The sequence below is a fragment of the Apodemus sylvaticus genome, chromosome 22 (assembly GCF_947179515.1).
Source record: "Apodemus sylvaticus chromosome 22, mApoSyl1.1, whole genome shotgun sequence".
Classification (NCBI taxonomy): Eukaryota; Metazoa; Chordata; class Mammalia; order Rodentia; family Muridae; genus Apodemus; species Apodemus sylvaticus.
Genome location: NC_067493.1, coordinates 39382838 through 39397429, shown reverse-complemented (window position 1 = coordinate 39397429; position 14592 = coordinate 39382838). Strand labels below are relative to the sequence as shown.

Below are 14592 nucleotides of genomic sequence, written 5' to 3'. Positions count from 1 at the left end.
AATTTGTTGTGTAGTGGTGGTAGTGGTGGCAAACAACTTTAATCCCAGCACTTGGGACACAGAGCCGGTTGGATCTGTGATTTTGAGGCCAGCGTGTCTACAGAATAAGTTCCAGGGCAGCCTTAGCTACAGAGATAAACCCTGCTTCAAACAACAACAATAATAGTAACAAAAGAAAGAAAACACTTTTTTTTTTAAGATTTATTTTTATTTTACATGTATGACTATTTTCCCCACAAGTACACCCATATACATGTGGTACCTGCAGGGGCCAAAAAAGGGCACTTGGATCACCTGGGAAATGGAGTAACGGCTCATAGTTAGCCACCATGTGGGTGCTAGGAATTGAATCTGGAACCACCAGTAGAACCAGTTAGTGCTTAAATTGTGAGCCAACACTCCAGCCCCTCACCAGTAGCTCTTAATTTAGTGAGAATGTTCACACAGCAAAGTGCACAAAGCCAAGGCCAAAGAACTGACAGAAATGATCTTGGACATGTCTCAGCAGAACACATTACTAAGCCTAAGGCACTACAAGTCATCATTCCCCACAGAAGAAAAGCTTCGATGTCACTTCTAAAATCCCCTTGTATCAGTTCACAAAATCCAAAGCAGAAACACCGGTGCCAGGAAGTGTCTGGGGACAGACGCCCGCTCTGCTGACAGAATACCCTTTCATGTCATTAGGCCTAGTCTGCAGTGAGGTAGCTGTGGCTTTAGAACGTGAACGGTCTGCTTCCGAAACACTGAGGCCTTGCTGCCGAACCGAGACCTCTGGTCTCGTTGGCAATCCTCCAGTATCTCTCTCGCAAAACAAAGGCCGAAGACTTGGGCTGTCTCTGGCGAGTGAAGATCCCCTTCTTGTTGCCCATTACTCTCAACGGTGCTAAAACCAAACCAAACAAACCAACCAAGGACGGCTGATAAGAGAGCTCAGAAAGTAACGATGCTTGCTATGACACCTAATCACCCCAAGTTCAGTCACAAGCACCCACATGGCGGAGGGAGCAAGCAGACTCCGCAAAGTTGTCTAACCTTTACCTACATGCCATGGCCTGCGCACACATACACTCCACTCCTCGACCTCTGACTGAATAAAAATGTAATAATGTTTGGAAATCTATGGAGGCACACACATTTAATTCCAGCACACAAGAGGCAGAGGATTACTATGAATTCCAGGCCAAACTGGTCTACAGACCAGCTGGGATTGCAGAGTGAGATGCCCATCAGAAGCTGGGGGAGGGAGGTGCAGCCCAATCTGAAGCCTACTTTTCTCCTTTTAACCACTGTAAACTAGACCAAAGCAAGTACTTTACCACGTAAACCATCCCCCCAGCCACATTTCTAGTATTCTTAACGGAAAACGCCAACCTGAGAAAAACCTGTAAGCCTCACGGACACTCACACTGGCTGGTCATGAAATCCGCGAAATTCCAGATGAGTTCTCCGACCACGTATTCTTTTCGTTTCTGATCCAGAACCAAATGGTAATTCTCTAGGAGAGCCTTCTGGTATTCCTCACTGAACATGGGAGGTGGATCCTGGGATTTAACACAAAAGGAATGTCAGAGCTGGGCCTGACGTGACATCCACTTGACCATACCTTAAAGATCCCGTCCTGATACAGGGCTGTACTAACTGCAGGACTTAACTGATGCTGGCTCAGAGACCCTGGGGTCTGATGTCAGCTATTATTAAAGAGACTTTAAAGGATACCTTCAGCCTGGTCGTGGTGGCACACGCCATTAATCCCAGCACTTGGGAGGCAGAGGCAGGTGGATTTCTGAGTTCGAGGCCAGCCTGGTCTACAGAATGAGTTCCAGGACAGCCAGGGCTGCACAAAGAATCCCTGTCTTGGGGAGGGGTCCTCAAGGTGGCCCATGTCTCTAATCCCAGAACTCACCCAAGACGCCAACATAAAAAGGATCAAGAGTTCTGGGCCAGCTAGGGCTACACTGTGAGACCCTGTCTTCAAAACAATCTTTGAAAGTGTAAAAAACTAGAGGGTGGTGGTATCACATAGCTTTAATCTCAGCAGAGGCAGGAGGATTTCTGTGAGTTCAAGACCAACCTGGTGTATAGATCAAGTGCCAGACAGCCAGGGCTACACAGAGAAACCCTGTCTGGAAAACAAAATAAAATAAGGTAAAAACCTCAATCAGTACGTGTGTGTTCATCATATCTATTTTCATTTGCCTGTGTTGGTAATCGGGTGATCCTTAATTTTATGCTACCTTAATTAATCAAATCAGGGTCTATTGCTGTTTCAGGGAGTCTGGTGAGACATTTTGCTTTGGGGATCCCATCTCCTCCACCAGGGCCCTGGGGTTATGGGAATGCTGACACACCGGCTGTGTACCTAGTTGGGCGGTAAGGATCTGAATTTTGTTTCTCACATTCACAGAACAAGCACTTTCGCTTCTAAAGGCACAGTATTCAGGCTGTCCTTAAAGCGGAAATTCTTTAGGAGTAAAACTATGTGTTTACCTCAACTCTAGAAAAATTTGGGGGCTGGAGAGATGGCTCTCCCAGAGGTCCGGAGTTCAAGTCCTGACAACCACATGGTGGCTCACAACCATCTGTAATATATCTGATGCCCTCTTCTGGTGTGTCTAGAGATAGCTACAGTGTACTCATAGATAAAAATAAATAAATCTTTAAAAAGAAAAGAAAAAGGAAAAGTTTGGGTGCTGGGTGGGGGGATGGGGGCAGTTTCTTTCAAGATAGGTTCTTACCACAGAGCCTGGATGTAGCCCAGACTGGCCTTGAAGGTATACTCATCCAGACTTAAGTCCTTTGTGTGGGCCTAGGACTGACTTTTGTTGGGGCTGGAGAGATAGCTTGATGGCTAAGAGCACTAGCTAGCCACGTACTGGTGGCGCACACCTTTAATCCCAGCACTTGGGAGGCAGAGGCAGGCTGATTTCCGAGGCCAGCCTGGTCTACAGAGTGAGTTCCAGGACAGCCAGGGCTATACAGAGAAACCCTGTCTTGAAAAACAAAAACAAACAAAAAGCACCAGCTATCCTTCCAAAGGACCAAGGTTCAATTCCTACCACCCACATAATAGTTCACAACTGTCTGCAACTCAGTTCCAGGGGAATGGCACCCTCACACTAACATATATGCAGGCAAACACACACACACACAAAGTATACTGAGAGTATACTTGCGTTCTCACATAGGACCCAGGTTCAGTTCCCAGCACCTGAGGTATCCGACAATCACTTATGATTCCAACTCCAGGGGAGTCTGATACCTCTAGCCTCAGTGGGTACCCAGACACATGCACAGACACACAGACACACACAAAATCTTGTGTATGGTGTAGGTACACGTGTGTATGAACAGGAGTGTATGCTTGTAGCAGTATTCACGTTCCTCTTCGTTTGAGATAAGGTCACTTGCTCACCACTGCGTGTACACCACGTGGTGGCTGACCTGAGAGCCAATGGGTCCTCCTGTCTCTAATTCTCATCCTTCAGTAGGACAACAGGGTGACAGATGTGTGCCACCACACCTGGTATAATGTGGGCTCTGGGGGGGGAGGGGGTTGAACTCAGCTCATTACACTTGTGTATAGCAAGTGCTTTATCTGAGTAGCCCAGGCTGTCCTGCAACTCAACCGCCTCCACCCAAGTGGTAGTACAGACTGGGGCCACTTTGCCCGTCATACTTTTTAATGGAAATAGTCCCATACCCACACTAATACAGCAGTAGCAAGTCACACGTGGCTATCTAAATTAGGATAACACTAAGCCAATCCAGTCATTACTGCCTACATTTCGAATCTCCTGTAGCTGTTCTGTGGCTGGTTGCTATCCTTCCGGGGAGGGCAGAGAGAGACTTTTCCGTCATTGCCAGGGGCTCTCCCAACACCTGTCTCGAATGTTTTTGTTTATTTTGAAGCAGGGTTTTCTGTATTCTACACTTGGCCTGAAACTCATTACGTAGGCAAGGAGGAACCTAAATTTCTGCTTCTCCCGCACTAGTACTATAGGTGAGCGTTGCCACAGCTGGCCTATGGAGTTCTGGGGGGGGGGGGGGGGCTGTAGATCTTTATGCAGCCAAGCTACCCTCTCCCAGGATGAGAAATACTTTTGATAAAGATTTGCGCTTTTTTTTTTTTTTTTTGGATTTGGTTTTTTTTTTTTTTTTTTTTTTTTTTCAAGACAGGATTTCTCTGTATAGCTCTGGCTGTTCTGGAACTCACTCTGTAGACCAGGTTGGCCTCGAACTCAGAAATTCGCCAGCCTCTGTCTCCCAGAGTGCTGGGATTACAGGTGTGCACCACCACCATCTGGCTGTTCATTTTTTAAATTGTGTGGCTGTGCGCACTACAGCCATGCCGGTACCCGTGGATGTCTTAAAAAAAAAAAAAAAAAAGGGCATCAGATCCTCTGGAACTGGAGTTACAGGCAGTTTTCAAGTACCCAGTGTGGGTGCTAGGAAGGGGACTGAGGTCTGTCCACTGGAAAGGCAGCAGGTGTGAACCACAGAGCCCACTCCTACAGGCTAAGAATTTTAAAAAGTCGCCATCCATCCGGCCAGGTGCGGAGGGACCCCTGTCGTCTCAGCACTCGAGCGGCTAAGGGAGATCATGACTCTGAGACCAGCCTAAGCATCAGACACCTTAGGAAAGAAGAAAAGCAGAACAAGAAATGCAGGTGGGGGCGCTGTGTGGGAACACAGCCAATAACGGGCTGTGGCTGGGATGCGCACACACCAAACAGAGGCCTGTGTGCAGGAGCCACAGTGTACGGCTGAGGGAGGTGCCTGAGGCCAGGTCCCTGTCAGCGAAAGCCCAAAGAGATAGGTGTAACTAAGTAACATTCGCCGTTGTGACAATAACAGTATTTACCCCGTGAATCCCCGGGACTGCATCTGCGCCATACTCGCTCTGGATAATCGGCTTCTGGTGCGTCTTATACCAGTTCTCAAACTGGCTATTCAGCTGGATCTGAATCACCTCCAAGTGCCCATAGTCGTGATACCAAGAGAAGTAGCTGTTTACACAGATCACATCCACATACGGGGCCTAGGACAAGAGTGGTCATGTGAGTCCACCGCTCACACTGAGGGCCTCTTCTTCAAGGTCAGAAGAGATGCAGGTGATGTAGGTTAGCCCATCCCACACAGAAAATAAAGTCAAGACCAGACCCAAACGGGGCTACTATATAATACTAGGCTAAGGCTGCTGACTGGGCCGTGTCTGTAAACAGAGGAGGCCACCAGCCAGCCAGCCCCTGCCTTGTCGGATTTTACTTTTTACTTCTAGTTCTGCTCTGGCTCTCCTGTGGCCTTGCTGAGGGATGTGATCCAACAGGAAGAGTGGATACATTTTTCTCTTCAGAGTTCCGACTTCTATAGCCCGAGCTGGCCTTAAACTTCTATGTGTCCAAGGCTGGCCTTGAACTGATGACCCACAGGCCTCTAACCTCCCAAGTGCTAAGGGACTACAGGTGTGCACTGCTCACACCTAGCTTTCTGCCTCGCTGGGGACCAAGTCCAGGGTTTTGGGCAATCAAGGCAAACATCCATTGTGCTACATCTCCTGGTCTTTAATTCAGGGGCAGGCACTGGGATGTAGCCCAACCTTCTTGCCTAAGCAGTGTGAGTTAACAGGAAGTTAGTCCCTTTAACCAGAAGACCACTTGTGAAAATGTCTGGACTGGCCGATGCTGGTTTCTGGTAGTAAGCGTATGCCTAAAGGTCAAGCAGAGACATGGCCACCCCCCCCACCCCCCCACCCTCCCCCCACTTCAGGCTCACCCCCAGGTCTGTGTCATATTTGGCGTTGCTCACAAAGGTCACAGGACGGGTGAGGTCCAGGGCTTTGGTGTGTGTGATCAGCGTCCTGTCCATGGGAGGCAGAAGGCAGGCTCATCAATCTGGGAAGGGCTCTCAGAGCCGCGGCTCTCCCTTTCCTTCCCAGCTTCCCCAGCAGTGGTGGCTCACAGCTAAGGCGGTGGCTGCCCGCAGTCAGGAGAGCAGAGATGAGCAAGAGCAGAAAAGGCGAAAGGCAGCTGGAACGAGGGGGGCGTGGCTCCCTGGAAGGGGGAGGGGCGGGGGCGCGGCACGCGGGATTTAATTTAAAAGTCAAGGAAGCCTCTTGAAGAAATGGCGTTTTTTTTTGTTGTTGTTGAGTTGAATGGAGGAATGGAGAGGAAAGGACCCAACGGAAGAACTAGTCTAGAGTTAGGGTATGGTCCCCAGAGCCTATTCCAAGTCTCCACAGCACAGACTGCCATTGAAGACTATTTTTTTCTTTTCTTTAACAACTTTTTGATGGTGACTTTTCTTTTTTAGATTTATTTATTTTTATTTATATGAGTGCACTGTAGCTCTCTTCAGACACACATCAGAAGAGGGCATCAGACCCCATTACAGATGGTTGTGAGCCACCATGGTTGCTGGGAATTGAACTCAGGACCCGAGGAAGAGCAGTCAGTCAGTACTTTTAACCACTGAGCCATCTCTCCAGCCGGATCACTACTCTTTTTTTTGTTTGTTTGGTTTTGGTTTTTTTTTGTTTTGTTTTGTTTTTTGTTTTTTTGTTTTGTTTTGGTTTTTTGTTTGTTTCTTTGTTTGAAACAGGGTTTCTCTGTATAACCCTGGTTGTCCTAGAACTCACTCTGTAGACCAGGCTGGCCTGGAACTCAGAAAGTCGTCTGCCTCTGCCTCCCAAGTGCTGGGATTAAAGGCGTGCGCCACCACTGCCGGGCCGTTTACTCCTCTATATGAAGGCTGTGTATTGCCCCTTGGACATAAGTCCTGAACCAGCCCTCTCAAAACAGCCGAATTAGCCAAAGCCACTCTGGGGTACTCCAGCCTACGCAGCCCTGGCGACATTCCCACTGTCCCTTAACGGATGCATCTTCTTCACCACCTCCTCAAAAAGTCTGGGAACCCAAAAATACTGCGTGGAGTTGGGATGCAGCCACAGCATGCAGAACAAGGGGTTCTCAACCTATGGGTTGAGACTCTTTTGCAAACCTCCATCGCCAAAAATATTTGCTTTATGTTTTGTAACAGTAGCACAATTCCAGTTATGATGTAGCAACAAAAGTAATTTTGTGGTGGGGGTGGAGAGGTCTCCACACCATGAGGAACTGTATTATTAAAGGGCTGCAGGGGGTTAGGAAGGCTGAGACATGCGGATGGACTGTGTCTGAAGACTGAGCTCAGTGGTAGAGCACCAGGAAATACATTTAAAACATTTTGTCTCATTAGTTCCCCTTGGAGCAGGAGAGATGGCTCAGTGGTTAAGAGCACTGAGTGCTCTTCCAGAGGTTCCAAGTTCAATTCCCAGCAACCACAAGGTGGCTCACAACCATCTGTAATGGGATTCAATGTCCTCTTCTGATGTGCCTGAAGAAGCTACAGTGTACTCACATACATTAAATAAATAAATTTTTTATTTTTTTTGGATTTGGTTTTTTAGAGACAGAGTTTCTTTGTATAGCCCTGGCTGTCCTGGAACTCACTCTGTAGACCAGGCTGGCCTCAAACTCAGAAATCCACCTGCCTCTGCTTCCCAGAGTGCGCCACCACCGCCTGGCTATAAGTTTTTTTTTTTTTTTTAATAAGGTCCCATTTTACAGTGCTGGAGAGAGAACCCAGTGGTTGCTCTTCCAGAGAGGACTTGGACTCAGTTCCTAGTACCCACACAGTAGCTTACAACAGCTATACCTTCAGTTCTTGGGGATCTGATGCCTTTAGGCCTCTGAAGACAATAAGCCCATCATGTGATACAGACATACATGCAGGCAAAATACATATATGCATAAGTATTTTTAAATCCCACGTATGTTCACATGCCTATATAAATCAGTTTTATAAAGGTGAGCCCAAAGCAATGCCAAGTGGTTTCCTATAGCTTTAGACTGTGTTTCCATCTAGAATGAATGCATGAATGAGTGAATGAATGAATGAATGAATGCCAGGTATGAGGGAGCACACTGCAATCCTAGCACTGAGTAGGAGGAATAGGAGTTCAAGGCCAGCTTTAGCTATGTAGCAAACTTGAGGCCAGCCTGTGCTAGTTGAGATCTTGTCTCAAAAATAAAAAACAAAAAATCGGAAAAGGAGCTGGAGAAATGACTCAGCCGTTCGTGCCACGCCCAGTGACTGGGGTTGAGGCCTGGGGACTTCCGTGGTTAGAAGTCGAGGACCAGTTCCTATAAACTATCCTCTGACCTCCACCGGTGGGCCACGGCATACACAGAAATAAATTAAAAATCAATCTCAAAGCCGGGCAGTGGTGGCGCACGCCTGTAATCCCAGCACTCGGGAGTCAGAGGCAGGCGAATTTCTGAGTTCGAGACCAGCCTGGTCTACAGAGTGAGTTCCAGGACAGCCAGGGCTATACAGAGAAACCCTGTCTCAAAAAACCAAAAAGAAAAAAAAAATCAATCTCAAAAAAAAAAAAAATATCTGTCACACCTGGTGGGTCATGTGTGTAACCCCAGCACTCAGAAGTTGGGATCAAAGCGGCCACTACCAACTGGAGGCCAGCCAGGGACACAGAGCAAGACCCTGTCTCAAACATAAACTAATGAAACGATATAAAATCCTAAGTTCTGCCAGGTGGTGGTAACACATGGCTTTAATCACAGCCATAGGAAGGCTGGGGCAGGTGGATCCTCTATGGGTTCGAGGCCAGCCTGGTCTACACAGCTAGTTCTAGGAGACCTAGGCCTACACAAAGAAACCCTGTCTTGAAAAACAAAACAAAAATCAACAGTTGTGTGTATCAAAGGGAACTCTGGATTTCAAGTATGACTAGGAAGGTTAATGGGCAGAAACCCCACAGTTTTGGTGGGTTGACTTGGGTCCCCGGAAGTGGTGGGTTGACTTGGGTCCCCGGAAGTGATGAGGGGATACTGACATTCACAGTACCCGCTTGTGGCTAGCTGTAGAGGTTGAGCCAGGCCAAAGGACTCAGGCCAGAGGCCCCACTCAGTGTAGGGGAGAAAGCGCACTCACTTGAAGTAATAAGCAGCAGGTTTCTGAGCAGAAGAAGGCTCATTGGCCACAGACCACATCACAACCGCAGGGTGATTTTTGTCCCGGCGTACCAGCTCCTCCATCACCTCTAGGTGGTGCCGAAGAGACTCGTTGCCAAAACTCTGGCTGTGGAGCCAGACAGGAAAGGGTCACCGAAGGCTCTTAAGATGGGGAAGCCGGGCAGTGTAGGTGGCGAGGGGGCGGGGGCGGGCACTCACGGCAGCACAATGCCCACACCGGGACACTCGTCAATGACCACAATTCCGTATCGGTCACAGAGCTGCAGAACCTCCTCCGAGTAGGGATAGTGACTGGTACGAAAGGAATTTGCCCCGAGCCAGCGGAGTAGGTTGAAATCCTTTATCAGCAGAGGCCAGTCGAAGCCTTTCCCGCGGATCTAGGAGACAGCAGGGCGGCGTGACCTCTACCCTTGTGACTGGAGAACACAGCACTTTCTTCTGAAGCCCCGCCCCCGGAGCCACCCCGGTCCACCCTATCTAGGTTCACCACAAACCACCCCAGCACACCATGCTGGTCTCCAGGGTACAGAGGAAGAGGAAGGGGAAGGAGCTATCTATCAGTGGCTCCCAACATGCCACACGGGGATGCCGCAGCTACAACTCACATCTGAGTCCTCGTGCTTGTTGACGCCGTGGAAATAGAAAGGCTTCCCGTTTATGAGGAACTTGCTCTTGGTCACAGCCACTGTTCGAATCCCGACAGGGAGGGTGTAGAAATCAGACACGGACTCAGCTGCTGTCATCTTCACCTAGGACAGCCAATGTGGCAGGTGTGAGCACCCAGGTGCACTGAGCCTCACCCGACAGGAAGGCCTCGACCCGCACCACGTAACACTGGAACTTTTTTTTTTTTTTTAATAAAGACTCATGTAGCTCAGGCTGGCCTCACTCACTTGTAGCTAAGGAAGTCCTTGAAGTCCTGATTCTCCTGCCTGTCCTTCCCAAGTGCTAAGATTACAGGCAGGCATCTCCATGCTGTTTTGTTTTGTTTATGTTTTAGGGTTTGTTTTGCTTTGTTTCTCAAAACAGGGTTTGTCCGTGTAGCTCTAGCTGTCCTGGAACTCCATAGACAAGGCTGAGCTCCAACTTAAGAGAGATCCACTGGCTTCCCCTCCCAAATTCTGGGATTAAAGGTATGTGCCACCACAGCCAGCTGGTTTGGGGTTTAATTTTGTTGGGAGGTAGGGTAGGGGGTGGGGACACACTGACCGTTTGAGACAGCGTCTCACTATATAGCTCTGTCTGTCTTGGAATTCACTACAGAGACCAGGCTGACCTCAACTACTACTCGTTTTATTCCTATTATCCAACATACGCGCACACACACACGCACACACACACACACACACACACACCACACCGGGGCCTATGTATCCCACAAGCCTGCACTTGAGATGCAGAAATCACAGTCTCTGTCTTTGACCAGAACTTGACTTACTACTCTTCACATAGCTGGACTCTCCCACAAAGTGACAGAGAAAGCCAGAAATCTCAAAACAGTGCTGGCTTAGCCACCTGTCCTGGATACCTAGCTGTCACCAGGTGGCAGCAAAGGACCTTCTTTAGCTCCAGTCCAAATTCACCGTTACCTTCAAGGAGTACAGGTAGGCTGGGCGCTCATGCATCAGATAAGGCCACCAGAGGTTGGCACTGGGCACACGAAGTTCACCCTGGTCCCCTGTTCCGTGGGCCACGACTTTGCCATTTTCATCCAAAAGATGTACTTCTAGCTGGAAGTATTCACTGCCCTGCACAGAAATCCAGTAGTTCACCAGCCCTGTGGGACAAAACAGATACCATACCAGTCCCAGAAGTCTCCTTAGGTCCCAAGACGCTAGTGAACTACTACACTTGTCCTTTCTTCTTCTTTTTTTTCTGTTAATGTTACTGTGCAGAGATTAGGGGTGGTACAGTAAGAGGAAAGAAGCGATGTCACTTTAGACAAGACCCCACTTGTCATTGGTCCTCACTTCCTTGCAAAGGGAGATCCACCAGAGAGGTGTCAGGCTTGGGCAGCCTGAGTCTTGTCTTCTGAGGATGAGGTGGGGGAAGGGAGGACTAAAAGATGCCTGAAGCCTTTTTCTCCTTAGGGATTTTTCCTCTTGGGAACTGAGATAAAGTGGACCCAGACTAGCCCAGCGCCTCCCTGCCGGGAGCCCTTACCGACGTCTTGGTCCACTTTAGTGATCACAGTGATATCATCAATGTAGGTGGCAGGGGTGGTATAGAGGACCACAGACCGATGCAGTCCCGCATAGTTGAAGAAGTCAAAGTTTGTGTCCTGGATAAAGTAGCCCTTGGGATACCTAGGGTAGGAAATCAAAGGTCCATTGCATCTGGGTGGCTTTTTAAATCCCCGCCTCTCTATGTGTATGTGTGTGTGTGTGTGTGTGTGTGTGTGTGTGAATGTGTATACCACAGTGCACATGTGTATATCAGAAGACCACCTCAGGCACCAGTTCTTGCCTTCTATCCCTAGACAGGGTCTCTTGATTTAGCTGGCCTGAGAACTTCTAGAAATCCCTCTCCCTCCTAGCATGCGACCCCTGGTCTCCTCATCAGATCCAGGGCTAGAGCCATTCTCCCTATGGGGATGTCCACTGGGCAGAGGAGGGGAGGGGAAGACAGAGGAGGGGAGGGGAGAGGAAGGATACTGCTCACATGGAGGTATCAGTCTTGTAGACGATGGTCCCCGGTGGAAGGGTATGAGGGGTCAGCGTGTTGTTGATGGCGATCGTGATCCTGCAGGTGGTCAGGGGCCCGCTCTGGACCAGCTTGCTGATGTCAGCCTCAAAGGGGAGGTGCCCTCCCTCATGCTCCACCACATGAATCCCATTCACCCACTGCAGACACAAGGAACTATGTATGAGCAGAGGGGAACTGGCCACAGGGCTCTGCGGTCTCAGGTAACCCCTTCCAGAAGACGATGGTTCCGCCATCAGCCAGATGGAAGAATAGCGTTCTAACGGAGCCCACAAAGCAACCCTTCCCGACACCCCAGACGGCCTTCCCCCAAGCCAACCTCTCCCTCCACTGACCACAACAGCGTAATAATGGGCACTGTTGATCCTCAACACCACCCTCGTGCCACTGTCTTGGGTCCAACTCCTTGGCAGGACTGCTTCTCGCTCATACCACACCCAGCCGATAAAGTTCTGAAGCGCTGCTTCCTGGGTGATGTCATTGAAGCTGGAAGGGACAGGCATATCCAAGGTTGGGCCCGACTAGGGAAAGAAGAAGTGGAGTCACGGGTTGGGCTCCAGCCTACCGTGGGATGAAATCCTGGGTTCCAACTCCAGCACCGCATAAGCCAATCATGGTGGTGCGCACTGGGAATCCTAGCCTACGAGAGGTACAGCCAGGAAGATGGATGTTGAGGTTCATGCCCTGGCTATCCTCTGCTACATAGCCCATCTGAAGCTGTCCTGAGGATACAGGAGACTCTAGCTAAAGAGAAGGATCAGGTCTATTCTTCACAACTGCGCCCCCAGCACCCTAGAAAAGCACAGGGGATGCAGAGGAGGGTCTCTGTCAAGATTGGCTGGGTCCACAAGTGAACTGCACAACAGTTGATGGAAAAGACGGTTAAAATCAAGTTCTTCCACAGGGCAGATGGTACCAGGGCCAAGATTTCCATGGAAAGGGTCAGCGCACGGGCCACAGGCCAGTCTAAAACAGGAAGGACCAGACCCTGACATACAAGGCAGGTGACCATTGCCACAAGGAGGAAGGCCCACAGCAGGGAAGGAGGCCCCTGAGGAAACTGAGAAGGCGCGTGCGGAGGCAATGTCCCCTGCTTTACTTCCTCATTTGCTGAAAGCTGGGCAGAGCAGTTGAAAACAGAGCCCAAGCCAGGTGTGGTGACTCATAACTTGTAACCCTAGCAGCCTGGAAGGCTAAGGTAGCCAGATTGCTATGGGTCAGAGGCTAACATGGGCCACTGCTTCACACACACACACACACACACACACACACACACACACACACACACACACACACACACATACACGGTTGGCAAGATGACTCGGTGGGTCTAGCTAATAGACTCGGTGGCACTAGCCACTAAAGTCTGATGACCTGAGTTATATCCCTGGGACCTAGGAGAGTCCAGACTTGCATCAAGTTACCCTCTGACCTCCATCTGCTTTGTGTAGCACACAGGTGCCCACATACACGCCCCAAAATCCATAAACGTTACAAAATTTAAACGGGGAGAGAGAGAGAGAGAGAGAGAGAGAGAGAGAGAGAGAGAGAGAGAGAGAGAGAAGACGAGGAAGAGGAGGAGAGAGCCAAATAGGGAATGAGGAAACGAGATGGGATGAATGAATGAATCATGAATGAATGAATTTGAGAGAGGCAGAGGCACACGGGTTTGCTTCAACCTGCTTCTGCACCAACCTTACCTAAGTAGGAAGGGGGAGCAGGGATGGGGTCCTCTGCTAGCTGTGTGCAAAGTCATGTCCTCTACCTGAATCTTGCAACCCCAAGGCCCTTCTGGCCTTGTTTGCGCAGAGCCCTGATGGTGGACTGGCTCCCCCCTCCTCCACTGCCACCCCCAAATCTCTGTGCTGGGTAGCATCTCCTAGGGCTCTGCTTCTCACTAGATGGGGGTGAGGATGCGGGAGACATATGCACCAGGATGCAGGAGGCATGTGAACCGGAATGCAGGAGGCATGTGCCACGGAATGTCTCCTTCAATACTCGGGGAAGCGGGAGCAGGAGGTTCACTCAGATATCCGGGCCAGCCTGGGTTATAGAATGAGACACAGCTTCAAAACATAAACAGAAGGCTCAGCAGTGACAAGCACGCACTGGGCTCTGGGTTCAACCCCAGACACTGTGGAGTCAAATTAAAAGCTTTAAAAAAAAAAAAAAAATCCAATGCCTGGGGCAGCGCCTGCCTGGAAGCCATGCGGTTCTCCGGCAAGTCAGGTCCTACTTCCTGCTCCGACCGCTTCCCTCCTCAGCCTGCAAACCCACATTAGCCTCCTCTAGGTGAGTACAAGGGGATCTCCAGGTCCAGGCATCCCCTCCGCCCATCCCCCGGCTTCTGGGAGCTTCCAGACCCCGGATCCCGGGGAGCGCGCACCTCGCGCAGCGGCTGCCGGTACCACTGCTCCTCGAAACCCTGCAGCCGATTGTTCGAGAGATCGGCGCGGAAGTGCCACAGGCCATCCAGCGCCTTGACCTCCCGCGACGGGCTCTCCTTCGGGAACAGCATCCCGCCCTTCAGAGCCAGCGCGCAGCTGCACAGCAGCTGGCCCAGCGCGACCCAGCACGCACTCCACTTTGGGGACATGCTGGCCAGGCTGCCCGCCGTCCAGCGGCTGGGCCTTTTAGCCTCCCTCTCCGGGGGAGGGCAGAGGCGGGACCTCGGAGGATCACATGTTCTAGAGAGAAGCCGCCTGCGCCAACTTGGTTGAGGGCAAGCCTTTGTACAGCTGCTTGCTCAGGGCTGTTCAGAGGCCCCGAGGCTAGACTCTGCAGAAAGAGGAAGCCCTAAAGGCTTGAAATCCTGAATCATCTTCCCATAAGCAAGGCAGACAGACGCCCCTGCCTG

The 14592-nt window shown here is 50.2% G+C and overlaps 1 protein-coding gene across 1 annotated transcript; it reads right to left on the bottom strand.

Annotated features, from left to right (window-relative positions):
* Positions 1-200: 200 nt before the first annotated feature.
* On the bottom strand, positions 201-14389 carry Gusb (glucuronidase beta). The gene is made up of 12 exons (XM_052168802.1): positions 14122-14389; positions 12071-12256; positions 11694-11875; positions 11196-11338; positions 10622-10809; positions 9638-9781; positions 9231-9409; positions 8992-9138; positions 5776-5860; positions 4865-5041; positions 1409-1544; positions 201-886 (listed from the first exon to the last, which is right to left on the bottom strand). The coding sequence occupies exons 1-12, from the start codon at positions 14329-14331 to the stop codon at positions 717-719; spliced, it is 1947 nt and encodes a 648-aa protein (XP_052024762.1). The 5' UTR covers positions 14332-14389; the 3' UTR covers positions 201-716.
* Positions 14390-14592: the final 203 nt, after the last annotated feature.

Coding starts and splice junctions, on each gene's coding strand:
- Gusb (XM_052168802.1), bottom strand. CDS start 14,331: ATGTCCCCAAAGTGGAGTGCGTGCTGGGTCGCGCTGGGCCAGCTGCTG. Junction 12,257..14,121: donor ACCGGCAGCCGCTGCGCGAG/GTGCGCGCTCCC, acceptor TTCTTTCCCTAG/TCGGGCCCAACCTTGGATAT. Junction 11,339..11,693: donor TACAAGACTGATACCTCCAT/GTGAGCAGTATC, acceptor TTCCTACCCTAG/GTATCCCAAGGGCTACTTTA.